Source organism: Zingiber officinale, chromosome 4A, assembly GCF_018446385.1.
Source record: "Zingiber officinale cultivar Zhangliang chromosome 4A, Zo_v1.1, whole genome shotgun sequence".
In the NCBI taxonomy this organism is placed as follows: domain Eukaryota; kingdom Viridiplantae; phylum Streptophyta; class Magnoliopsida; order Zingiberales; family Zingiberaceae; genus Zingiber; species Zingiber officinale.
This window is the reverse complement of record NC_055992.1, coordinates 150,817,768-150,841,282: the sequence shown is the minus strand read 5'-3', so window position 1 is coordinate 150,841,282 and position 23,515 is coordinate 150,817,768. Positions and strand designations below refer to the sequence as shown.

Sequence of the window (23,515 nt, the reverse complement as noted above, 5' to 3'; positions counted from 1 at the left end):
TAACTCAGATTTTGATAAATGACAAGTAAGTTAAGTTAAGTTTTGTTGTGATCTAATCACTTGATTAAGTGTGCAGGAGAAGTCCAGACAAGTCAACGGGTTGACCGGATATCTGGCAGAAAATCCAGTTAGGTCAACAGGTCGACCAAATAACTGGTACAAAGTCCAGATAGGTCTACGGGTTGACTAGATATCTGGCGAGAAGTTTAGCTAGGTCAACTGGTAGACCGGATAGTTGACATGAAGTCCAGACAGATCGACAGGCTGACCGGATGTCTGGCATGTTGGTAAGTTAAGGTAAGTCACTGGAGGGGAGTGACTTTGTGAGGACGCGTCCCGGTTAAGAGACAGTGGGCGTCGATCTAGTTTAGGTTCATTTGTGATTCTTAAACTGAGACCTTGACTAGTTCCTAATCCTAGGAGGACAGGAACTAATTGTAGGACCGTTGGGCCAGCTAGAAGGGGGGTTGGATATCCTGCAAACACAAAAAGACAAACCCTCCTTGAACTCTTTAAACTAACACTTGCATATATAAAGTAAGCTGATAAATTAAAAGCATAAAGAAAAAGCGAGGCACAAAAGGTTTACTTGGTTACAACCGATGTGGTTGTTAATCCAAGGAAGATTAAGCTCACTAAAAACTCCTTCAGGCGGAGAAGCCTCGTACAGCGTTGAAGTGCAAAAAATAGAAGCTAAACTAGAACAGAAGCGCACGTGTTTGAAATTACAATTTAGAGTTCATTTAAAAGCTTCTGGACCAAGGCTATATTTATAACCTTGGTCGGGGCGCCTGGAAGGGTTCCGGGCACCCTAGGGGGGATAAAACTTTATCCCCCAACGTTCAGAACGCATTAGACGCGTTCTAATCAAGAATGCTGGTCCGGGCGCCCGGAGGGGTTCCGGGCGCCCCGGTCAGCTCCGGGCGCCCAGGACCCCGAAAGTCAACTCTGGTTGACTTTTCGTCCGAGACCTCTGCTCCGTTTCAGTCCCGCCTTGGTCCGGGTCTTTCGGTCCAGATCTGCTTACTTGGGTGATCTCTGCCATTCGGAATAGGGCTCACCCGAACCCAACTTCCGGTCTTCTCGAGCAGGCTTCCCTCCGGCTTCTCGTCCCTCAGAATCGCTGCGTGTTTCCTTCTCGTCCGCCGGCATACTCATCAGCAGTCTTCGTCCCTCAGACGCACCGCGTGCCGTCCTTCTTGCTAGCTGCGTCTCTTGCTCCTCGAGCAATCTTCCGCTTCGGCTTTCATCCCTCGGAACCACTGTACGCTTCCTTCTCGTCCACCGGGGTACTCTTCCGCAGCACCTCGTCCCTCGGACTGCCGTCCTTCTCGCTAGCTGCGTCTTCCGCTCGACTACATGTGTTCCTAAGCTCCTGCACACTTAGACACAAGGTTAGAAACAAACAGGACCTAACTTAACTTGTTGATCACACCAAAATAACTTTGGGGTTCTAACAATCTCTCTCTTTTTGATGTGATCAACCCAAGTTAAGATAGAGACAAAAATAGATATGAAAAATGAAATAATTTTTATTGCAATAACATGCAACATGATAGAAAAAATTAAAATTCTAATTTTCAATTTCTACCTCCCCCTAGACTTATATTTTTTCTTCTCCCCCTTTGATCACATAAAAAATTGGGGTTGCAAGAAAAATCTAAGGGTTGATACTTAGAAACATTACAAAAATTTATTTCTAAGTCAAGGAAAATTTCTAAGTCAAGAAATAACTTTTGAAAAAAAATTCTAAGTATTCATCATCAATTTAAAAACTTTCTAAGCCGAAAAATTTATGCAAGAAAATTTAAGAGAATTGATAACATTAAAAGAAATTTTCTATGCATTTATTTATTTATATATTCTAATGCTTTTATCAGAAAATTTTAAATTCCCATTTTAATTTATCATAATTTCTTAACTTTGAAGCAAGAAACTTTGAACATGTGAAAATTTGTACAAATTGTAATATGTCATTTTCTATTGTATTTTGAATTCCTAATTCGCAAAGATATTTCGATAATATAAACTTGATAAAATTTTTCGACAATACTTCTGATTTGCAAACTTCGTTCGACAAAATATTTTGTAATTTGCAAAAGTATTTTGTCAGCATAAATTTTAATTTGCAACAATCTGTGGATAATAAATTTTCTATTCCGAAAAACTCTTTTGATAATATCTCTATAACTTTGTTCGAAAAAATATTTCGTAATTTGCAAGATTCGTTCGACCAAATATTTTGTAACTTACAAGAATCTTTTGGCAATATTTTTGATTTGCAAAATTCTTTTGACAAAATAAGTTGTAATTTGCAAGAATCTTTCGTCAAAATTAACATTTTGAAGTTCAAAAAACTCTTTCGATAATATTTCTAGCTTGCAAGAATCTTTCGTCAAAACATTTTGTAATTCAAAAAATTCTTTCGATGATTCAAATTCTGGTTCGCAAATATCTTCAGGCAATTTTTTGATTGATTGAACCAATTGATCAGAGGTTCGAGTCCATACCTTACTTACCTCATCGGTCATTGGTTCTCCCCGTGTTGAGTTGCTTTCTTCCAATATCTCTCCCCCTTTATTGATGCTCACCGAAGAAAGGTTTTCTGTGTCCTCGGGATGTACTTCGACTGTTGGGGCTGTCTCGATAATTTCTTCCACCTCGGATTCTTCTGATGGCAGCTCGATGTCTTTTGAGGGGACGGCTTCAACCAGTTCTTCGTAGAGTTTTAAGAACTTTTCCCAAAGTTCTTTTGCATTATTGTATTCGTCGACTCTATCAAAATCTTCATTTGGTATTGCGGTTAGAATGTGAAATGTTGCCCGACCGTTTGCCATTGACTCGTCACGTTGCTTCTTGTTCCAGAAGCGTAAATCGAGTTCTTCACCATTCGCGTTCTTCGGTTCCTCGTAACCAGATTTCATTATTAGAAAAATACCAATATCTGAGTTTAGATATACCTCCATTTTTTGTTTCCAGACGGAAAACTCCCCCTCGAATGCTGGTGGCACTACAAGAAAAACCCTCATAGACATCGGTGGAACAACAACGGTTTTAAGCAAAAACCGATGTCTTTGAGTATTTTACACCGGTTTTTTCAAAAACTGGTGTCTATGAACGCAGATTTTCGCTCATAGACATCGGTTTTTTAGCTGATGTCTATGAGCGCCTTTTCTTTTTTTAATAGACACCGGTTTTAACAGCGGTTTTTAAAACCCGGTGTTAATGAACCAAAAATAATAATTTAATTTTTCCACTAGCTACACTTCACAAAATTCCCTCCAAACCTAAACCAATATCGCGCCCCTTCTCTCAGCCTAAACCTAAACCTAAACCTCCGACCATCTCTCTCAGCCTCATCTCCCTCTTCCCCTTCGATCCACGCCCCTTCCTTCTTCCCCTTCGATCGACGCCCCTTCCTGGATCGACGCCCTTTCCTCTCCCAGGATCAAAATCATCTGCTTCGGTCCTAAGCTCGTCCGATCCTCTCTTCCTCCTCCTCCTTCCCGGCTAAGGTAAGGGCCGACGAGATCCGAACAGCGAGAGGACGCCCACGACCACCATGGCACGGTTGGTCGGCAACGTGAGGAAATCCGAAGGAAGAGAGAACAACACCGAGATCCAGGAGCTCGTACACAGAAGGGGCATCGACTTACTTCCTCCTATCCCTCCCCTCCCGCTATCTCCCCTTCTGCGCCAGATCTACCTCTCCGGCAATCACGACCTTGCCTTCGTGGGCGCCCTTCCGACGGCTCCCCCTTTGCCACCACCTGGAGCGGGAGCGGTGGTTCGAGGGGGAGGGGGTACGAGGCGATGCACGTTCAAGGCAGGCGGTGGAGCGGCGACATGGGCGGCTGATTTAACCCTAAGAAAGGCATGGCGTTTGAGGGTTCTATCTTCGACGCCGGGCCGATTTTTGAGTCCTATGGCGTAGCTCACGGATAGGCAGGTTGATTGCTCGATTTTTGAGTTGGCCATCATCATCATCTCCCTATTGCTGGAGAAGGGACTTCATCATGTCCGGGAGGTGAGTCAGAGCTTCACTTTGTCTGATATGTGTTTGGGTATTTTTCTTGACAGGAAAGTTGCTCAGGAATTTATTTTTTTTACTATAATTTTTAAAGGAAAATTATGAGGCGTTTGTCTCAATCTTGATCTATGTATGTATGTATTGGGAAAAAAAATCTAAACTATCTTGATCAGGATGAACTTGGTTTGCGAATACAAAAAGTTGTTTTGCTTTGTTGTTTCTTTGGGAGTTATCAGTAACATCAAGAAATTAAATGAAGCGAAAGCGGTTTCTTTACGAGTTATCAGTCATGTTTCACGAGGAAGCATGGTTTTATAAATTCTCAGTTTATATCTTAAAGATTAATCATTTTTCAGTTTCTGGAATGTCTGGGGCTGCAAGTAAGAAATTGTCCTGATAATTTCATACTTCAGATCCTTGAATGGCTTATCTTTTTCCTAGCTTGGAATTATGCTACTCCATCTTGTCCTGCATCAGCATCATTTTCTCATATGACTGACAGTTACATCTGCTTTGACTTCGTTGTCAGTGGTTTATCAAGAGGCAAAAGAGAACTCTTTTTGAAGTTCTTGAGAAGGTGAAAGCCGGTAAAACCAGAAAGTTCATACCTAAATTGGAGCACTCTTTCGACGTGCATGGTATCCGGAATAGATGAATTACTGTAACTCTGTGATCCATTGTGGTTTTCGCAGAGTTGATGATTCTCGGCTTCATCTCCTTGCTGTTGACGTTTAGTCAGGACCAGATCGCGAAAATATGCGTGCCAAAGGCAGTTGCAGATTCTATGCTGCCATGTCGCCCTGATGCAGAGTCAACTGGCAGAAATAAAAGGCGGCTGCTCGCGCTGGTGCTGACGGAGTCACACCTGAAGCGCAGGATTTTAGCTGCTGGTGGTTCAGTGGTTGAATGCCCCCCAGTGAGTAGTGCACAGCAACTTCCAATTCTCTGATTGTTTCGTTGAAAATAATCTATTGTAAACAAAATCTAAGAAGCTTTCACTAAAATGTTCAGTTGCGATCACTTGTAGGAAAAGGTGCAACTGATTACTGCCACAGGTTTGCACCAGTTGCACATTCTGATCTTCTTTTTGGCTGTGTTTCATGTGGTAAATAGTGTTCTTATAATGGTCCTTGGAAGAGCAAAGGTGAATCTGCAGTGACAGAGTAGTGGATTACATTATGTATCATTCTGAATAATTCCATAGCATTGCCTGAGGATGATTTAGTTTAGCTGTTGCAGTATCCACTTTGCATTGATAATCTTCTCTTGGGCAGATACACAGATGGAAGGACTGGGAAAAGGATACGACATCGGCTAAGTATGCCTTCACGACTGGTATATATATGTTCACTATTCTTTGTTTTTTTGTCCCAAATTTGCATCCTTGGATCCTAGTTTGAGTGGTAAAAGTGCAGAACCAGTATATCGTGATGCAAAAGGTTTGAGTTCTCTGACACAGCATTGAATTTGAAATTTTTTCATGTACATTTGGAAGCCCAGATTCTACCGGTTTTGTAGTTTTATATTTGCATGTTTCTGACTGCTGAGTGACTGAATTATTTTCTGCAGGGAAAGCTATTTCAAAGGAAGAGCTACTGAAACCAAACGAGGAAGAGAAACCAAAGGTATTTTTCACACACTTCATCTTTGATTTGGTGGTCATGTTTACCATACGTGTCAGTTAATTCCCAAGAGCTATATTTTTTTGTTTCACTTTTATTGTTAGCTATATGAGCACAACATGCTATGCTTTTGATTTATTATTATAGCTATTTATCAGAAAGGAGAATTATTGGTACACTTTTGATTGTTTAATTATAGGCTCTCTTAGTTGGAAGCAAGTGTAGTGCTGATTGTGTAGGAGTGATTTGTAACCCTTATTATTATTTATTAGTTTTTGCACAATTTTTTATGTTGGATCCATTGCTGTCTAGTTGATTTTTATTTGCTCTTTTTGTTTCTTTAAGTTCACTTCCATTTGCAATCTCTTCATATATTAGTGACTAATGGTTGGTTGCTGTTCCTGGATTTGTTATAGCGCTATTGGTTGTTTCTACTAAAGAAAGTTAACTTTTATCAGGAATATTCTTCTGTGATCTTCCTACACAATTGGGAGACTTTGCAAAACCAAAGTAACTAATTTATTAGGTTGAAATGATAGATAGATGAGTGATCTCAGTCTTGGCATGACTAACATTTTTTTTTTATGTTCAAAACCTTTCATTTTGTTTTGTATGGTTCTCTCTAAGAGCATGGACCTAGTTATCTTTTGACAGCTGAATATGATTCTTTTACTTCATTTGTAACTGCAAATTCAACTTTCTGATACCTTGTGAACCACTGAAGATCCTTATTGCAAGCATTGAAGTAAGCATTGATATGGTTGAGATAAATGATGAATATGTCTCTTTTTAAGCATTCAAATTAGTCAGCTTGTTACCTGGTGCTCTTACTACTTTTTCAACTATGATTTTTGGTCTTGGTTTACTAATATATTATTTATGTGTTTTTACAGTTTACAAATCTCAAGTACTCCAGAGTTAAAATTGATGAAGTGCGGTTCGAGTGGGCTGAATGCATGCTAGATTACATTTGAAGTGCGGTTCTACTTTGATGTGTTGTTAAAAGAATGTTCTACCTTGATTATGATATCTATTAGCTTTTGATGTAAAAAGAATATTTGTGTATTTTATAGATACTGTTGTAAGAAGAATATTTATGTAATTTGTGAATATTTGTGTATTTTATGGATAATGTTGAATGAAGAATATATGTGTAATTTGTTAATATTTGTGTATTTTTTTGTTACTATTTCGGAAATCAAATTTATACTGTTAAAAAATACTGATATTACATCGGTTTTCCACCACTGTAAAACCGATGTTATTAACTAATATTACATCGGTTTTACACCGTTGATGAAACAATGTCGTTAAGTGATACTACACCGGTTAATAACCGATTCGAAAACCGGTGTCGTTAAGTGATACTACACCGGTTTTAACCCGATGTCTAAAATGGCAGACTTTTAACATCGGCTTCATAGACATCGGTCGAAAATGAAATAGACACCGGTGGAAAACCGATGTCTATGAAGGTTTTTGTTGTAGTGTGGGTAGTCGCTAGCTCCGACCATCGTTTTGTTGCTTCAGACTGCGGTTGTCCTTCTGAGACGTACTCAGCTCTGATACCACTTGTAGAACCATTGGGTCGGCTGGAAGGGGGGTTGGATATCCTGCAAAAAAAAACAACAAAGACTCTTCTCGAACTCTTAAACTAACACTTGTATAAAATTAGCTAAGCAGAAATACAAGAAAGAAACGAGGCACCGTGTTTGACTTGGTTACAACCGGGGAGGTTGTTAATCCAAGGAAGATTAAGCTCACTAAAAACTCCTTCAGGCGGAGAAGCCTCGTACAACATTGAAGTGCAAAAAACAGAAGCTAAACTAGAACAGAAGCGCACAAGTGTTTGAAATTACAATTTAGAGTTCATTTAAAAGCTTCTGGACCAAGGCTATATTTATAGCCTTGGTCGAGGCGCCTGGAAGGGTTCCGGGCGCCCTGGGGGTGGGGGATAAAACTTTATCCCCCAACGTTCAGAACGTATTAGACGCGTTCTGGTCAAGAATGTTGGTCCGGGCGCCCCGGACCCCGAAAGTCAACTCTGGTTGACTTTTCGTCCAGGACCTCTGCTCCGTTTCAGTCCCGCCTTGGTCCGGGTCTTTCGTTCCGGATCTGCTTACTTGGGTGATCTCTGCCATCCGGAATAGGGCTCACCCGAACCCAACTTCTGGTCTTCTCGAGCAGGCTTCCCTCCGGCTTCTCGTCCCTCGGAATCGCTGCGTGTTTCCTTCTCGTCCGTCGGCGTACTCATCCGCAGTCTTCGTCTCTCGGACGCACCGCGTGTCGTCCTTCTCGCTAGCTACGTCTCTTGCTCCCCGAGCAATCTTCTGCTTCGACTTTCGTCCCTCGGAACCACCGCACGCTTCCTTCTCGTCCACTGGGGTACTCTTCCGCAGCACCTCGTCCCTCGGACTGTCGTCCTTCTCGCTAGTTGCGTCTTCCGCTCGACTACCTGTGTTCCTAAGCTCCTGCACACTTAGACACAAGGTTAGAAACAAACAGGACCTAACTTAACTTGTTGATCACACCAAAACAACCTTGGGGTTCCAACACTAATTACTACTCTTTATTATTAATTATTGTTATCCTAATACTTGTGTTACGGGTTATTTGAACTAACATTATTTTGCAGGATAAAGGAGAAAATTTATCTTCGGATGAACAGTGTCTGAAGGCGCCTTCAAGCAGTGAAGGCACCTTTGTATATTCATAGAAGGCGCCTTCCATAGCTATGGAAGGCGTCTTCCACAGGATAAATTTTGGACGCAGTCTCGGATAAGTGTTGGGTTGCTCAGGATCAAATTTACTAGGTTGAAGGCACCTTCAACAACTATGAAAGGCACCTTCCAAGCCCTATTGAAGGTAGTCTCGAGAAGGCTTTGAAAGAACGCTGATATACGAGCTACTACAAATCCGTTTGTGCTTCCGACTGCTACAGGCTTCTGCTGCAAAGCTACTGCGCCCTACAACTATTCTGAGGACTTCTGATCATGGCTGGTAGACCGACAACGACACACGAACGCTCCCATTTCAATCCTTAAGTGTCGGTAATGAATTTTGTTTGTGTATTTAATTTTTGCAAAAGGACAAGTGCAGTGTGTTGCACTTGTTCTAATCTTTTTGTACTCGATTATCTTTTCCGGAGGTACCAAAAGAGATTTTTATTGGATTACCATCGGTAGGTCCGCGGGACCTGGGTCTTGAAGTAGGAGTCGCCGAAGGCTCTGAACCAAGTAAATTGACTGTGTTTTCTTGTGATTTTTGTTTTCAATTTCTTATCTGCTTTCCGCTGCGTTCACACTTGGGATTTTAAAAATGAGAAAACAAGTTTTTGAAAACCACATGATTCATCCCCCTCTCACGTGTGTATCAATCCAATATGCAAAACAAGATATGTAGGATACAAAGCCAATATATATACTTAGGAGACACACAGTGCACAGTTGTGCACAACTACGCACCCAATTTTTTTACTTACAGTTAAGCCATTTAGGGTGTGTTCGGTTAGGGTTATCGTGGATAACCTTGATTATCGATTCAAGGTTATTGTTGATGACCCTATTTAGTTTAAGTAATGAATGATTCCCAAGTAATTAATCAATCATTTCTGCCACGTCAGCAAATCTCAGAATCAGATTACCACTGAAATGTTATGTTTTTGACGATTCCGAGGTTAATAGAGAAATGTTCCCAAATTATTCCAGCTGCTTGAAACAAGGGGATGCCCAAAGCCTGTGAGGCGGCATTGTACATGACGACCTTCCTTCAAGAAGGTGGTACTAATGCTCATGGGCTCCACCAAGACCGCGTCGATGCCTGGGAAGGGGCAGCCTCAAGTTATGGCGGTTAAAGTCGTAAATTATATTTTATTCTTTATAATCTTGATTTGGTACGATAACTTAAATAAAAAAAATGCATGGTATATATATATATATATATATATATATGATCCTCCAATGCATGGTATATATATATATATATATTTATAATTTAATATTAATAAAATTATAAATTTATATTTGTTATGTGCTTAAAAATATTTTAAAAAATAAATTTACAATTAAATTTTATACAAGTTAATCAATAAATTTATTTATAAATTGTTTTATGAACTTTATTCATAAACCAAACTTTTATATATATATATATATATACACAAAGTTGATATCCTGCGCGCCCGTACAGTACACGACTATGCGCGCGCAGAGGATATCACTGATTTTAGTTTTTTTTTATTTTTTATTTTTGAATTTAAAAAAAAATAATTAAAATATTTTTTAAAAATTTTATTTCTAGGGTTGAGGCTTTGAATTATAGTATCAAAGTTATTTTTTTTTTTTTTTAGATTTTACCTCTAGGGTTCAGATTTTGGGTTATAGTATCAAAGTTATTTAGGGTTCAGGCTTTGAGTTATAGTATCAAAGTTATTTTTTTTTTAGATTTTACATCTAGGGTTCAGACTTTGGGTTATAGTATCAAAGCTATTTTTTTTTAGATTTTACCTCAAGGGTTCAGGCTTTGGGTTATAATATCAAAGCTATTTTTTTTAGATTTTACCTCTAGGGTTTAAGCTTCCCAATTAGGTTATAGTGTTTGATTTTAAAAAAATATTAAAACAAAATTAATTTAAGTATTTATTGAGTGTTATAATATGTTGAGGGGATATATTAATATATTAAAAATTTATATAAGGAAATGTTAATTTTTTTTTAATTAATTTTATGAAAAAAAAATTATTAATTGATCTCCTGCGCGCATTGTGCGCATCGCGCAGGAGATCAAAACTATAGCGCAGGAGATCAAAACTATATATATATACTAGTGTGATCGTACACACGCGTTGCGATCCGAATTGTTTGGATTTTCTAGTGTCACTTTAGAAAATCCCAGCAATAAACTATTGTAATGAGTTTCCCTATGTAAAAAATTATTTTAATTTAATATTATACTTATCTTAATAAAAGAAACTAAGAAAAGTATATTTTTTAACATCGTCGACCTAAAATATTTATAGAAGCTCTTTGATCATAGTGTTGTCAATTCTAAGATGTGGGACTAAAGAGAACTATATTTTTTATATAAAACAACCAAAGAAAATTACTAATAAACCTTGGAATTATTTTTAGTGTGAATAGAAAAAAGGATAGTAACGTAAATTCATTTTAGGCTTCGCCAAAATTAGTTAGTAAAAGGGGAAGATTTTTAATAAAATAGTAATATATATATATATATATATATATATATATATATATAACGAATATAAACAATTTCCTGTCTGTTTGACACATTAAATTGGTTGATCCATATAACATGCCCAACTTAGTTGGTCAACTAATCATGTCCAACTATTCAACTATCTAACTAGTCCAATCTATCTATCCTGAGTTACTTCAACGGGCATACCCAACTCGCTACCTACCCTACATGATCAGCACGAGCAGCCACTAGTCGGTCCATCTATCCTAAGCAAAGTATTAATTTGGATGGGTTAGGTGAGTTTGGATCGATTTTATAAAAAAAAAAAAAATTAACTTGAATTCCATCAAAATTCAAACACAATCGTAACTCCTAAATCTGAAATTGGCCCATATAAAAATAACAAATATTTTTTTCAAACAATCAGACTTTATCAATTACATGCTTAAACAAAATATAATGAAATTAAAAAAGTACGAGAAACACAGATTTTTACTTATTTTCCAATTAGAGGATTACTATTTCAAAGAAAGTTAGCTCAGTAAGAAAATCTTCTTCTCAAACAAAATGTCTGAGGTAGAGAAGCCTTGTACATGAAAATGACACTCGGAAATTAAAAACAAAAAGAAACTTGAAGTACAAAATGTGTTGTTCGAAAATGAAGAAGATCATAGCTCTATTTATAACGCACTAGTTGAAATTGACTATTTGATGTTGTGGTATGATCCGAGCGCCCGGAGCCTCTCCGGCACCTAGCGTGGCAAATCTTATCTCTTCGTAATTTTTATCTGGTCCGGGTGCTTGGAACAGCTCCGGGCGTCCAGACCACCTTTGAACAGGGGCACCTCACCTAGACACCTCGGGATACCCCTGGGCGTCAGGGCGCTCGGACCGTCTGGGTGTCTTGACTTGTTCCAGGCGCTCGGATAGTCAACAACATGTTGATTGCCCATTTCTCCTCCGTTGCAGCTCTGATCGCTTGGGTGATTTCAACCATCCAGAATATGACTCACCCGAACCTAATTTCCGACCTTCTCCTTGAACAACCTTCCGCTCCAGCTTCTCATCCCTTGGAAATGTCGCATGCTTCTTTCTCGTCTATCGGCGTATTCTTCCACAGCACCTTGTCCCTCGGACGCACCAAGTCTGTCAATTCTCTCCTATGTCATCCTTTTCGTTAGTCGCATCTTTTGCTCGACTTTTTTTCCTCCTAAGTTTCTACACACTTAGACACAAGGATCAAAACACAACATGATCTAATTTGACTTGATTGATCACATCAAAACTACCACGGGGGTACTTACAATAAACACAACAGGACCTAAATTTTGGCCGCAAGAATGAGGTGAGTTGCCTTGGATAATTTGACTATCTAAAACTTTTTTTTTTCTATTTTTCTAATAATTTTTATTTTTTATCTCAATACTTTATTATTATCAAACTAATCTTGATATTTATATATATAATTTTCAAAATAAAATTTAATTTAACCCTAAAAAAATTAAATCTTAAATTCAGATCAATCCGGATCATCCTAAATTCAACCCAATCCTAACACAATATGAAAACCCCTCAACGTAAATCTAACCCAAATCCGAAAACCTTCAACTCGAATCTGATATTTTTAGATCGACTTGGGTTAAATTGGTATGTCAGGTTCATTTTTGATACCCTAATCCCAAATAATATTAAGATATCAATTTAATTTTAGCACCACTTCTTAATCTAATTTTTACAATCTATAATTGATTCGGTCTTACACAAATTTTCTAATGACCTTCAAAATAAATCCATAATGCAAGAGGCGAATTTTTTAGCCTCCCTAAATTCTGAACCCTGGGTGCACACCATAGTCGGGAGGCGTTTTTCTTTCTTTATTTTATTTTATTTTGGCCCCACTTCAGTAGAATTGTAGAATCATATTCCTTTCTCATTCCACATCGTGCATTGAAGTGCAAGAGAAGGACAAGGGGCAAATCAGTGTGGTGGTGCAGAAACTTCCAAATGCTACATTAATGCAAAAATGATCTACATGTTGACAACCGAGCTCAGTAGTTCTTACCATTGGCGAAACATTAGGTTCCTATCCATTTTTTTAATGCCTCAGAAGTCCATATCTTCAACAACACAATCATCATTAAAAACTTGTCAATCTGATACAGAGTAACATTTTAACCACATAAATACCTTAGAACATAGGTAATACTTTTCCTTACCTTGCCTTAACCTTACCTTACCTTAACACAGCAATAAACCCTTCATGAGTCTACTCATTAGCTAGTAATCAGATGATGAGGCCTGTAGTCCAATCTCAGAATGATAAGTTGCATAGATAATTAGGAAGACAGGAAAACAAAACATATGATCAGAACCATGGCGAGATGTAAGAGGAATGCTTCAGAGAAATGTAAAGAGAATCCATGGTGATACAAGGGGTTGTTTCAGTGCCAAATGGTCCATAGGCTACAACACACTGCACAACTGCCCAGATTTAAAAGAGCTAATGGAATGGGCACTTAAATTGACAATAAACCTAACACCACTTTAGTGCCCACCTAATTAATTAGTCACGGACATTAGAGAATATTTTATTTAGTGGTGCATAGAGAACCAACCTAAGCCATCCATCAAAAGCTTGATCCAGGACTACTTTCTCCTTGCCAATCTTTTTATATGGAATTGTTTGAGTGAGTGAACCTGTTCTTGGATGCTTAAAATTGATGGCTCACCCTGAAGCATATTGTAATGCTTTTATCTTGTGCTAGTCAAATAACATCTTGAACCGAGAAGCTAACACTTGACAAATGCAGTGGTTTGATTCCATTACTTTTTCTCTTTTTTAAAAAGAAACTCTAAGAAAAAGGAGAGGCTGGCAGAGGAGGAGAGAACAAGTTCATGCCAGTGGAATCAGAAGTCTCTGTGGAATACTACTGTTGGCCTACCTCCTACTAAATGATCAAAAACAAGTGCTCACAGCAATCCAATACTATTTGTCTCTCTCCTTGTTAGCTCCCATTTTGTTCTATAAATACCCTCATTCTCTATGTTACAATTCCCTTTCCCCTCCCCCCCCTTCCTCTTCTCTTGCTTAGTTCTCTTGAGGTTCTATTCTGCTTCAAGTTCTTAATTCCTACCTCACTATGTCGCAAATCCTAAGTGCAGAGATTTTCGCTTGACATCTAGCTCTTGATGTTTTTTCCTGATTGTTCCTCCCAGAAGTAAAAATTCTCCTGTTTTGTTTATGATAACTGATACTCTACTGCGCATGACCAATCTTGCACAATCCTTCTCTGTGGCCTTCCTTTACTGGTTCTATGTTTTCCAAGAGGTTTGTGCTAAGAATTGATTACTGGAGCTTGTACATCTTTGCATACAACTCCTAGTTTTCTACTATAATAACTATCTACAAAATTCAGCTGTAATTCTGCCAAAATATACAGCTGAAAATATTTTATTTGTTATAAAACAACAACTTTTGATGGCTTCTACTAGTGGCACTTCATCTGGCTCCTCCCTACTCCATAACTCCGGTTCGAAACCAGTTATGCAGGCAGTGATGGACAGGAAGAAACGGAAGCGAATGTTATCGAATCGAGAATCAGCAAGGCGATCCCGGATGCGCAAGCAGAAGAAACTGTCCGATCTGATTGCAGAAGTGAACCAACTGAAGAAGGAGAACAGCCAAATCTTAACAGTCTTGAGCATCACCACGCGACGCTACTCCACTTTGGAGGCTCAGAATTTCATTCTCAAGGCCCAGCTGATGAAGCTCAGCAGTGAACTTCAGTATTTCAGTAAGATGTCACACAACATTACAAGTAACAGCTTTAGCAGCAACATGGCCTTGTGTGATCGACCTCACCTCATGGAAAGCTTCACAAGTTCCTCCAATATGGGATATATAAGTCAGCTTATCATAGCTTCAGCAGAAGACATGCTTTACTATTGAGATATAATAAGCTAATAATGGAGCATGTAAGTTTCTAACTAGGAGGGAACCTGGTTTATGCCAAGTGTATGACTACTAATTTGCTATGTTTATTGGGAGCTTGGGATTTATTGATTAGTTATGACTCATGATACAGTTAAATCACACAGAGTATGCGACTATCACACCGGACTATCTAATATCCTATGAATTCAAGGTGGTTATATTGAAAAAAGTTTGAGGTGTCGTTTGATTAAATAATGAGAATGACTATGGGTATGAGTTTGGTTGATTCCCATAAATTTAAAATTATTCCCAAATTATCATTCTCAAACCCACAATCCAAATATTATCTTTTACTATCATTACATTCCTTCATTCCCAAATCCACCAACCAAACACCCCCTGAGTTTGAGTTGTAAGATAGTAAGCAACGTAGATCATCAAGTGTATTACTAGAATGAGATTTGTCGAAAATATCTTCGTTGTTTGGTTAAAGAAATAGAGTGCACTAGAAGAGTTGCTTGATGCAAGTAATGCAGATAAAAATGACAATATATGTAAATATATTTGGTAAGTTCATAGAAAATATCATTGTAGGCAATCGGAGTGAGACTTTAATTATCATAATGCATGCACATCTCTCTCAGAAATAAATGTTCCACTGAGCTCAGTAAATATCAATTGCTAGTTTAGTATTATTTGTTTTTCTGGAGCTGCAATTCTTTTATCAAAGATATGCTTCATTTACTCACCAAAAGAAAAGAGACAGACCAGAGAAGTTAACACTTAATTTTAAACAAAGGGGAGAAAATATACCCAAAAATATTTAATTCGATTTTTTTTTTAAAAAAACATGTTTACAAAGGCGCCCTTCCGAAGAGAGTACTCCAATTGCAAAAAAGGAATTTGCCCTTAGATTGGAAAATACCAGTTACACATAACATAAGACTTGCCTACAAGGAGAAGAAAAATTACTATTTTACGCCCTTTCCATCTGAGGATTGTTCACTGGCTTCATTAGTTTCTTCGTCATCATCTGGTCCCTGCATAATGAGAGGAAATTTTAGGCGTCTGTCATTTGTTATGTTTCTGATTAATTGCATATTATGAACCGATGGCCTAGTTTATGTGTGAGGATGAAAAATAGGATGCATAGAAGATTTAAAATGTTGATAATCTTGAAGAATTATGCCAAATTTATATGTTTGTTCATCCCACAAAGCAAGATCATATTGAACATCCACTTTTTGGTAAGGCTTTGATACCTGCAGCTGTAGGTCGACACACTTCAGACGTTCCTTCTCTCTAAGAGATTGAACCGGCGATGACATCTGCAATAAATCAGAACATGTGTTTAGATGGAATAGACCATTTAGATTGTAAATCTGAGTCCACTCTCTAGTTTGATTGTAAAAAAATACCTGCGACTGCACCTCCATGTTCTTCTTTTGTTCTTTATCTCGTAGAGATTGAACTGGTGACAGGACCTGCAACCGTAAATTTTCGCCAAGGAGAACAGCTCAGAGCTGATCGAGAAAACATAACTTTCGATCTAAAAAGAAAAAAAAAAGAAGGCAATCCTCACAGAGGAAGAAGATCTCAAGTCCTGAAGTTTGATCAACAACCGGAGCTCCAGCTCCATGTTCCTCTGCTCCTCTGCTCGTTTCTCCAGATCCATGGCCCACCTCTCCATCGTCAGATCCTTCTCCCGCAGCTCCTTCTCCGTCTTCTCCCTCTCCTCCCGCAGCCGCTCCCTCCTTTTCCGGACTGACGCAAGCTCCTCGGCCAGAGAAGGATCCCTAGGAGCGAGATCGTACTCCAGCTCCGCTTCCTCTTTCCGGGGCGAGATCGGGCAGTGGTTCTCCTTCCCGAAGCTTAAACCCATCGGCCGCTGGATGCGCATGGAGATCGGTTTGGACTTCGATTTGAGGGCATCGTCTGTGGATACATTGATGTCCTTTATCTGGAGAGGCTTCCGGCGGTGGCGGTGCGGCGGAGGCGCGTCTGTTGGCGAGTCCATGGCCGCGGAGGGAGCGTCGGATGGGAAATTGGGGATTTGAATTCGAATGGCGAGAGAGGCAACGGTTAGTGCTATATGGGGTCTTGTCGGCTTAATTTAGTATATTACGAATACCCTATCACTTACCTTCCATACAATTAGATCACACGATAGTGGACCCACTCCGTTTTGCCAATAGAGTGGGGTTAAAAGTGTAGGTCGCCAAAGAATTGGGTTTTGTTCGCCCTGGTTCTGAAATTATGACCCCAGTTCGTGAAAATTTCATTTAGCTCATTATTTTCTTATGACATGACTTGATGTGAAAACATGACGTTATCACATCAAGAGACGGTTTAGATCCAATGTGGATCAATTAGAGGAATCGATTAGCGCGGCAAATGAATCGAGCTGGTTCACATGTTTTTCGAGCCGACTTGAAAAATACTCGATTCGTATTTAAATTTATCAAATTCGAATAGTAGTTGAGCATGTTTGAATTTTTTTTCGAGCTGAATTTGAATCCAAATTATATTATTCGAGTCGCTTGCGAGTCTTGATATTTATTAATATAAGTTAAATATATATTAAATAAATAAATTTCGAGCCTTTCGAACTTATTTTCAAATAATAATTCGAAAAGTTCACGAATATGTTTGAATATTTCGAACCAAACTCGAATCCAAACCCTAATTCGAACCGAATTCGAATCAACATTTTTAATTTTTCGAACTTCGAATCGATATACCTATTTCGAGTCGAATTCGAATCTCAAATATTTCTACATATTCAGATCAATTCGATTCATTTACACGCTTAGATTCAATGATCCTTCTCCATAACAAAGTAGGTCTTATTACGAAGGTTGCCGGATGCTATCTGAGTGTATGAAATCTCATTCGGGCCAAATCTATATGTGATAGAAATGATGTTTCAATAGAGCTTTTCTCCCCGATCGCTTCTCTACCTGAGATAGGATTGATATTCTTAATTTCTTATTCTCTCTTTGATCTCGGATCAAACTTCTCTCACCCGATTGATGAAACTGATGTTCTTATTCTCAGTGACTCGGCTCCTCAATTAGATCTCTTGAATCACTTTTATATTGCTCAACAGTCTAGGCACCCTGCGTTTTTTAAATTGAACTTTGTTCAACTTTGTTCCTCAGTTTGATTTAGAGGAGGGACTATTGATACCCGTAGATTTGATTCATATGGAACACAGATCCGAAAGCTTGTTATGACTTGGAGCACCCCCTTCCCTTGCATTACAAAAGGGTTGCAAATGAGCTGAGTTGAGTTTGAGCTAGCCTAGGCTCAAGCTTGGCTCAACTCGATTTATACATGTTCAAACTTGCTCGAGTAGGTAGAGTTGAACTCGAGTAGTAGAGTTGAGCTCAAGTTTCATATTTAATTATGAGTTAACTTAATTTTTTAATAGATAAATTAATATATTATATATTATAAAAATATATATTATACTGATTTGTTTGACTCGACAAGTGACCGAGCTAGTAATAATTTGACTCAAGCTCAATTCAATTTCTAATTAAGTCAGTTTGAGCTCGTTCAACTTTGAATTCGAGTCAAATTTTGACTGAACCGTACGAACGGCTTAACTTATTTGTATCCCTGGTATATTGGCATGTCATACCCTAGATTGCAGTCATTGAGTGCATTAACTCTTCCATTATGGCCCATTAAGTAAAGTTCTCTATTTTTAAGCCCACGGCCCAAATCAACCCCTAGGGTTTCCAATCTCCTATGATATAAACCTACTGAGCCGCCATTTCCCCTCGTTGGTCTTCGGCGTCGATCTCCTGCCTCGTCTTCTCTGCAGCAATGGGCCGACGTAAGTTTCTCGTTTCCGTCTCTTTTCCAGATGCCTTTGTGTATGCTCCGCTGTGTCATGATCGTTCCATCGATGATTTAATCTTCAATTGTTTTTTTTATGAGAATGAATCTAGTCTTGTTCATGATCTCCTTCAGTGGCTGGTCAGATTTTATTTTTTTGACGCTTTTCTGTGAGATTTGATAGATTTTGGTAGACTTCTCGTCTTACTTACCATAGAATCAAATGGATCTGAGTTCAACTTTGTTATTCGGTTGTTTTCATTTGCTTCGTCTTGTTTTCGGTTAGTTTTTTTTTTAATAAATTGTAAGATCATCCCTTAAGGCGTCTTTTTAAGTTAGGTTGATCGCCTATGCCTGTTCTAATTTTGATTGTTTGAATTCGCATGACAATTAGAATGGTTATTCTTCATCCAGGACCTGCGCGCTGTTATCGCCAGATTAAGAACAAACCATATCCCAAATCGCGCTACTGCCGTGGTGTTCCTGATCCGAAGATTAGGATCTATGATGTTGGAATGAAGAAGAAAGGGGTTGATGAGTTCCCCTTCTGTGTTCATCTTGTGAGCTGGGAAAAGGAAAATGTTTCAAGTGAAGCTCTGGAGGCTGCCCGAATTGCATGTAACAAGTACATGACAAAGTTTGCCGGGAAGGATGCTTTCCACCTACGAGTGAGAGTCCACCCATTCCATGTCCTTCGAATCAACAAAATGCTTTCCTGCGCTGGAGCCGATAGACTCCAGACTGGTATGAGGGGTGCCTTTGGTAAGCCACAAGGGACTTGTGCTAGGGTAAGTATCGGCCAGGTGCTTCTCTCTGTTCGTTGCAAGGATAACAATAGCCAAAATGCCCAAGAAGCACTACGCCGGGCAAAGTTCAAGTTCCCTGGCCGACAGAAGATAATTGTCAGTGGGAAGTGGTGAGTATCAATTTATATGAGAATTCGCTTGTTCTTCACCTCAGATAAGTTGCTGCTAAATCTAACATTATGAACACATTTTCAGGGGATTCACTAAGTTTAGTCGCAACGATTATGTGAAGTGGAAAAGCGAGAACAGAATCGTACCGGACGGAGTCAACGCGAAGGTATTGTCGATTCTAGAGACATGTTTTTTACATATGCTTTGAATCAGCAAATATCGATATCCTCATATAAAATGGTTCTTATGAAAGTTATGATATGGTTTGTGTCTTTTGACTGTGTAGTTACTTGGCTGCCATGGGACACTTTCCAAACGTCAACCTGGAAGAGCATTCTTACAGTCTGCTGTTGCTAAAGCTTCTTAAGAATGTCATCATGTTTCGTGGCTCCATATTTCTCTCTATTATAATCTGCTTAGTTTTGCAGACATTACCAGTTGTTTTACAGCGCGTTACTTTTGGGCATGTAATAACTAGTATCATCGGCATTTTAATTTTCGAGACATATGCTTTGTTTTATTGATGCTTATTTTTTTTTCTCTTTTTTTTGGTGATTATATGAGTTAGTCAATGAGCTGAATTTATCTAATGATGAAAGTAACAACGCACTTAGAAAGGACCCTATTGTGTTCTATTTATAGTTTGAGACTTGACCTTTAGTTATGTTTGAAGACTACACAAGATTGTTGTCGGTATTGATGCAATGACTTAGGGCATTGAAGAAACTGCAAAACTACAAGCTCACCTACTAGATCGTCAACGGTGCTAATTTCCATTTAAATAATGATGAAAGAGTTGGCATACAGAATCCCTCTGTCAAGAGTAATCAAATCCTTAGGAGAGCCCTGGTACTCGTGTTATCATTATGACATTTAGGATCTGATATCACATTAAAACTTAGTAAAGTCACATTCATCTTTGGAAGTGATACAACATCCAATGAAATAGAAAAAAAAGCTTGGGTGATTGAGAAGCTTAAAGTACATAAGGGCATGCATATGGTGCAAGGAAAGCTCGAGTTCATATTACCTGAGATATCGAGATCGTCGCATAGCATTTCATCACCTTGCTATAGAATTTTTTGTCTCTTAAAGAATGTCTTTAAATTCCAAAGCTGTACGCCAGCTACTCCAATGCATACGATGAATGAAAGAATACTCAAAGAACCCATTCTTGCCGTTGTTGTTTCATTGAAACTCCTTGCTTCCTCCTCCCTTGATCCAAAATAATTCAATGGTACATAAAATTATAACGATGATATAACATTACTAACTCTAGCACATAAACTTACCGATCTCTCAAGAATACCATCTCCTCGTGTATTGAATTGATTGAATCCTCCATTCTTTTCAACTCCAATTCCATCTCCTGGACAGTGGCAAACTTGTCAAAATGATTTAGAGGATTTAGATTAAAGAGCAGCTTATAGTAACACAATCACATTGCAATATGTTAGCAAGCAGCATCATCACTATTTTCAGATGCAAAATGCGGAAACTTTATGGAATAGCTCAGAGAAATTGATTTTAATGTAGTTGAACTTGAACATTCAGCTACTCATACAATTCCTACTAAATTCTAGATATTTATGGTTAAGTTCATTCTCGTGAGGCTAGCGATCCGCAAACTAAAATGAATATTTTTAAATAAGTTGTCCTCTCAACCCTATCAATTGTTGGATCGACTGAATTTGTTTAGAGGAAAAGGTAGAAGGATTTGCTTTCCTTACCAATAACTCATTTTAATGTCGATGGAAACATAACCTCTCTTTCTGTATACTGTAAATCTTTGAATTCATTTCGAACCAGATTAAATCCATTTCCGCTCCTCTTTGCTCCTGTCCTTTCCCCAACTTTCCTCTCCCTTAGAAGTTTCCAAAATCAAAGTGGTAATATAGAAACAATGGTCATTACAAGCATGGTAATGCTTGCTAAAGTCAGGCTTCCATTATTTGCCACTCTGATTTCAAAACATGTCACTTTCTAAAGCCACATTTTCTAGTCACAGGAACAACAATAAGGCATAATGTCTCAACTTTGAACTCCCAACTGTTTAGTCATCTTTTAGGAATCATATTTTGATTCTGAATTCTCTTACCACACCGCATTCAATGAGGTTCGTGCACCAGAATTTCCAAGATTCGGAAAAGAGTGACATTCAAATCACCGGAGATGCTATGTTAAGGAACCAATATCAGTTTTAAAAGTCAATGAAGTCCCCTCTAGATTTAAGGGAAGCATCAGCTTTTCAAGTTTACTTGATGTATATCAGTTCAACATGTATGACCAAATGGCAACCAATGTTTTAAGGACACAACCAATGATGCTTCTTAGAATTTCAACAAGCTTTAAGGAATAACAATTTCAGTATGTTACCATCTGTCCCAATGTGCATCATCCTAGTCTAAATACCACCATCTTTACTCATTTGTTGCAATGAACCCTTAGTTAAACATGGGCAGCCGGGTGGACAAAGCTCCCGCCAACGTGAGTTCCTAGGGAAGCATTTATTGTATGCAGTCTTACCCTATTTTACAAGAGGTCGTTTTAGAGACTTGAATCCGTGACATCTAGATATTACCGTTACACCAAGGCTCTCCTTCTACTTAAACATGCATAAGAATAAAGATTTTTTCACTAGTTCTTCATCAAAACCCCAACTTCAGCAAACGAATCATCAAACAAATCTCCAAATCATCAGCACAAACTAGAGCTAAACTTGATCAATAAACTTCTTTCCTACTCAATCCCCAATAATTGCACAGGTTTAGATCTAGCAGATCATGGTCGCATTTGAAATTTCCCAAATTCAGTATCAAAATACAGTACAAAGTGTAAAAAAGGAAAAAGAAAAAAAGGAAAGAAAAGAAGAAGTAAGAGTAGTGGCTTACATCAATCTTCCCTTTCTTGGCGACGGAGTTCCAAACCTTGGCGGCAACCCCCGATTTCCAGTCGAAGTCCACCGTCAGCACAGCCTCGAGCTGGAAATGGGAAGACCAGAAGCAGGTCGTATACTTCCCGATCTCCTCCGCCACAAAGGAGAACTCCCCCTTTTCAACTCCATCAGCACGGCGGAAGGTCTCCCCATTCGGATCCATCACCTGCGGCCGAATCAGACCATCCAGGGCGCCTATTAATCAAGCATTTTCTCAACGAGTTCAAACAGATCATCGAACCAGGGATTACGCTAGCGGAGACGTTGTGGGCGGAGGGAGGGTCGTCGGCGACGCGGAAGCTAGCGAGGGACACGACGCCGGTGCGGAGATCCTCAGAGAAGCATTTGACGCGGCCGGAGGGGAGGTGGAAGACGAGCGCTTGCGAAGGTGGAGAGAAAGAGAAGGTTGCTAAAACTAGTAATGGTAGTAGGAGCACCGACGAAGAGCTCATTGTGGACGATGGTGGGTGTGAGGAGAAGGGCGGAGCAGTTATTATATAAATTATATTTCGTGTGCTATAATTTAAGTTGTTAAGATAAGTTTGGTTTTTAATTTAATAAAAATTTATTCTATTTTACAATTAAAAAAAATAAAAAAAAATAAGAGTAAAATAGAGAAAAATCCCCAATCAGAATTTGAATTTTGCATGTAATTCCTATTCATAAAAAACTTTATTTCCACTCCCTGCATGTAAAGTTTTATTTGCTTCAACTCCTTCATGCAAATATTATGACCTAATTGCCTCTCAGATTTTTTTGGTACAAAAGGTCCAAAAATGAGTATAATTTAAAGAAAATCTATTATATTTTCTATCCAATTGAGTATTATTTAAAGAAAATCTAGTATATTCGAGTATATTTTTAATTAAAATTATCCTTTATATATTTTAGGTATAAATAGTCTAAAAATGAGTATAATTCCTATTAAATTCAACATTTTAAACTAGAATCAAGTATATTTTTTATTAAATTTAGTACAACTTTTTTCCTATTTAATATAATTCTTCCTAAATTAAGTACCATTTGAAAAAA

General features: G+C 38.4%; 4 protein-coding genes and 2 long non-coding RNA genes across 9 annotated transcripts; 3 read left to right on the top strand and 3 right to left on the bottom strand.

The window, feature by feature from the left end:
- The first annotated feature begins 5,152 nt into the window (after positions 1–5,152).
- LOC121973792 lies at positions 5,153–6,572 on the top strand. The gene is made up of 3 exons (XR_006109761.1): positions 5,153–5,469; positions 5,600–5,655; positions 6,546–6,572. It is a non-coding gene; the product is annotated as an uncharacterized LOC121973792 (long non-coding RNA).
- Positions 6,573–12,975: 6,403 nt separating this feature from the next.
- Positions 12,976–13,338, bottom strand: LOC121973791. The gene is made up of 2 exons (XR_006109760.1): positions 13,224–13,338; positions 12,976–13,149 (listed from the first exon to the last, which is right to left on the bottom strand). It is a non-coding gene; the product is annotated as an uncharacterized LOC121973791 (long non-coding RNA).
- A 394-nt stretch (positions 13,339–13,732) lies between these two features.
- Positions 13,733–14,924, top strand: LOC121971687 (bZIP transcription factor 11-like). Of its 3 annotated transcripts, none has more exons than XR_006109192.1 (2): positions 13,733–14,179; positions 14,394–14,924. XR_006109192.1 is itself a non-coding variant. In XM_042523068.1 (2 exons), exons 1-2 carry the CDS (start codon positions 14,093–14,095, stop codon positions 14,798–14,800), a joined length of 486 nt encoding a protein of 161 aa, XP_042379002.1. In that variant the 5' UTR covers positions 13,831–14,092; the 3' UTR covers positions 14,801–14,924. The 3 variants fall into 3 exon arrangements, 2 of the variants coding, with proteins under 2 accessions (XP_042379002.1, XP_042379003.1); XM_042523068.1 differs by having other exon boundaries at positions 13,831–14,179; positions 14,402–14,924; XM_042523069.1 differs by having other exon boundaries at positions 13,831–14,179; positions 14,344–14,924.
- Positions 14,925–15,595: 671 nt separating this feature from the next.
- On the bottom strand, positions 15,596–16,847 carry LOC121971685. Its single transcript, XM_042523067.1, has 4 exons — positions 16,368–16,847; positions 16,204–16,269; positions 16,048–16,113; positions 15,596–15,825 (listed from the first exon to the last, which is right to left on the bottom strand). Exons 1-4 carry the CDS (start codon positions 16,800–16,802, stop codon positions 15,757–15,759), a joined length of 636 nt encoding a protein of 211 aa, XP_042379001.1. The 5' UTR covers positions 16,803–16,847; the 3' UTR covers positions 15,596–15,756.
- A 1,670-nt stretch (positions 16,848–18,517) lies between these two features.
- LOC121971684 (60S ribosomal protein L10-like) lies at positions 18,518–20,068 on the top strand. The gene is made up of 4 exons (XM_042523066.1): positions 18,518–18,629; positions 19,046–19,547; positions 19,633–19,714; positions 19,835–20,068. Exons 1-4 carry the CDS (start codon positions 18,620–18,622, stop codon positions 19,913–19,915), a joined length of 675 nt encoding a protein of 224 aa, XP_042379000.1. The 5' UTR covers positions 18,518–18,619; the 3' UTR covers positions 19,916–20,068.
- Positions 20,069–20,312: 244 nt separating this feature from the next.
- On the bottom strand, positions 20,313–22,968 carry LOC121973790 (transmembrane emp24 domain-containing protein p24delta10-like). 2 transcript variants are annotated; one of them, XM_042525145.1, is made up of 5 exons: positions 22,735–22,968; positions 22,440–22,649; positions 20,841–20,917; positions 20,579–20,763; positions 20,329–20,428 (listed from the first exon to the last, which is right to left on the bottom strand). In XM_042525145.1, exons 1-4 carry the CDS (start codon positions 22,933–22,935, stop codon positions 20,619–20,621), a joined length of 633 nt encoding a protein of 210 aa, XP_042381079.1. In that variant the 5' UTR covers positions 22,936–22,968; the 3' UTR covers positions 20,329–20,428; positions 20,579–20,618. The 2 variants fall into 2 exon arrangements, with proteins under 2 accessions (XP_042381078.1, XP_042381079.1); XM_042525144.1 differs by having other exon boundaries at positions 20,313–20,763.
- Between the last annotated feature and the right edge of the window lie 547 nt (positions 22,969–23,515).

Coding starts and splice junctions, on each gene's coding strand:
- LOC121971687 (XM_042523068.1), top strand. CDS start 14,093: ATGATAACTGATACTCTACTGCGCATGACCAATCTTGCACAATCCTTC. Junction 14,180..14,401: donor GGTTCTATGTTTTCCAAGAG/GTTTGTGCTAAG, acceptor CCAGTTATGCAG/GCAGTGATGGACAGGAAGAA.
- LOC121971685 (XM_042523067.1), bottom strand. CDS start 16,802: ATGGACTCGCCAACAGACGCGCCTCCGCCGCACCGCCACCGCCGGAAG. Junction 16,270..16,367: donor ACTTGAGATCTTCTTCCTCT/GTGAGGATTGCC, acceptor TTACGGTTGCAG/GTCCTGTCACCAGTTCAATC. Junction 16,114..16,203: donor ACATGGAGGTGCAGTCGCAG/GTATTTTTTTAC, acceptor GATTTATTGCAG/ATGTCATCGCCGGTTCAATC.
- LOC121971684 (XM_042523066.1), top strand. Junction 19,548..19,632: donor ATAATTGTCAGTGGGAAGTG/GTGAGTATCAAT, acceptor ACACATTTTCAG/GGGATTCACTAAGTTTAGTC. Junction 19,715..19,834: donor CGGACGGAGTCAACGCGAAG/GTATTGTCGATT, acceptor TTGACTGTGTAG/TTACTTGGCTGCCATGGGAC.
- LOC121973790 (XM_042525144.1), bottom strand. CDS start 22,935: ATGAGCTCTTCGTCGGTGCTCCTACTACCATTACTAGTTTTAGCAACC. Junction 22,650..22,734: donor CCCACAACGTCTCCGCTAGC/GTAATCCCTGGT, acceptor ATTCGGCCGCAG/GTGATGGATCCGAATGGGGA. Junction 20,918..22,439: donor CCAAGAAAGGGAAGATTGAT/GTAAGCCACTAC, acceptor GCCACTGTCCAG/GAGATGGAATTGGAGTTGAA.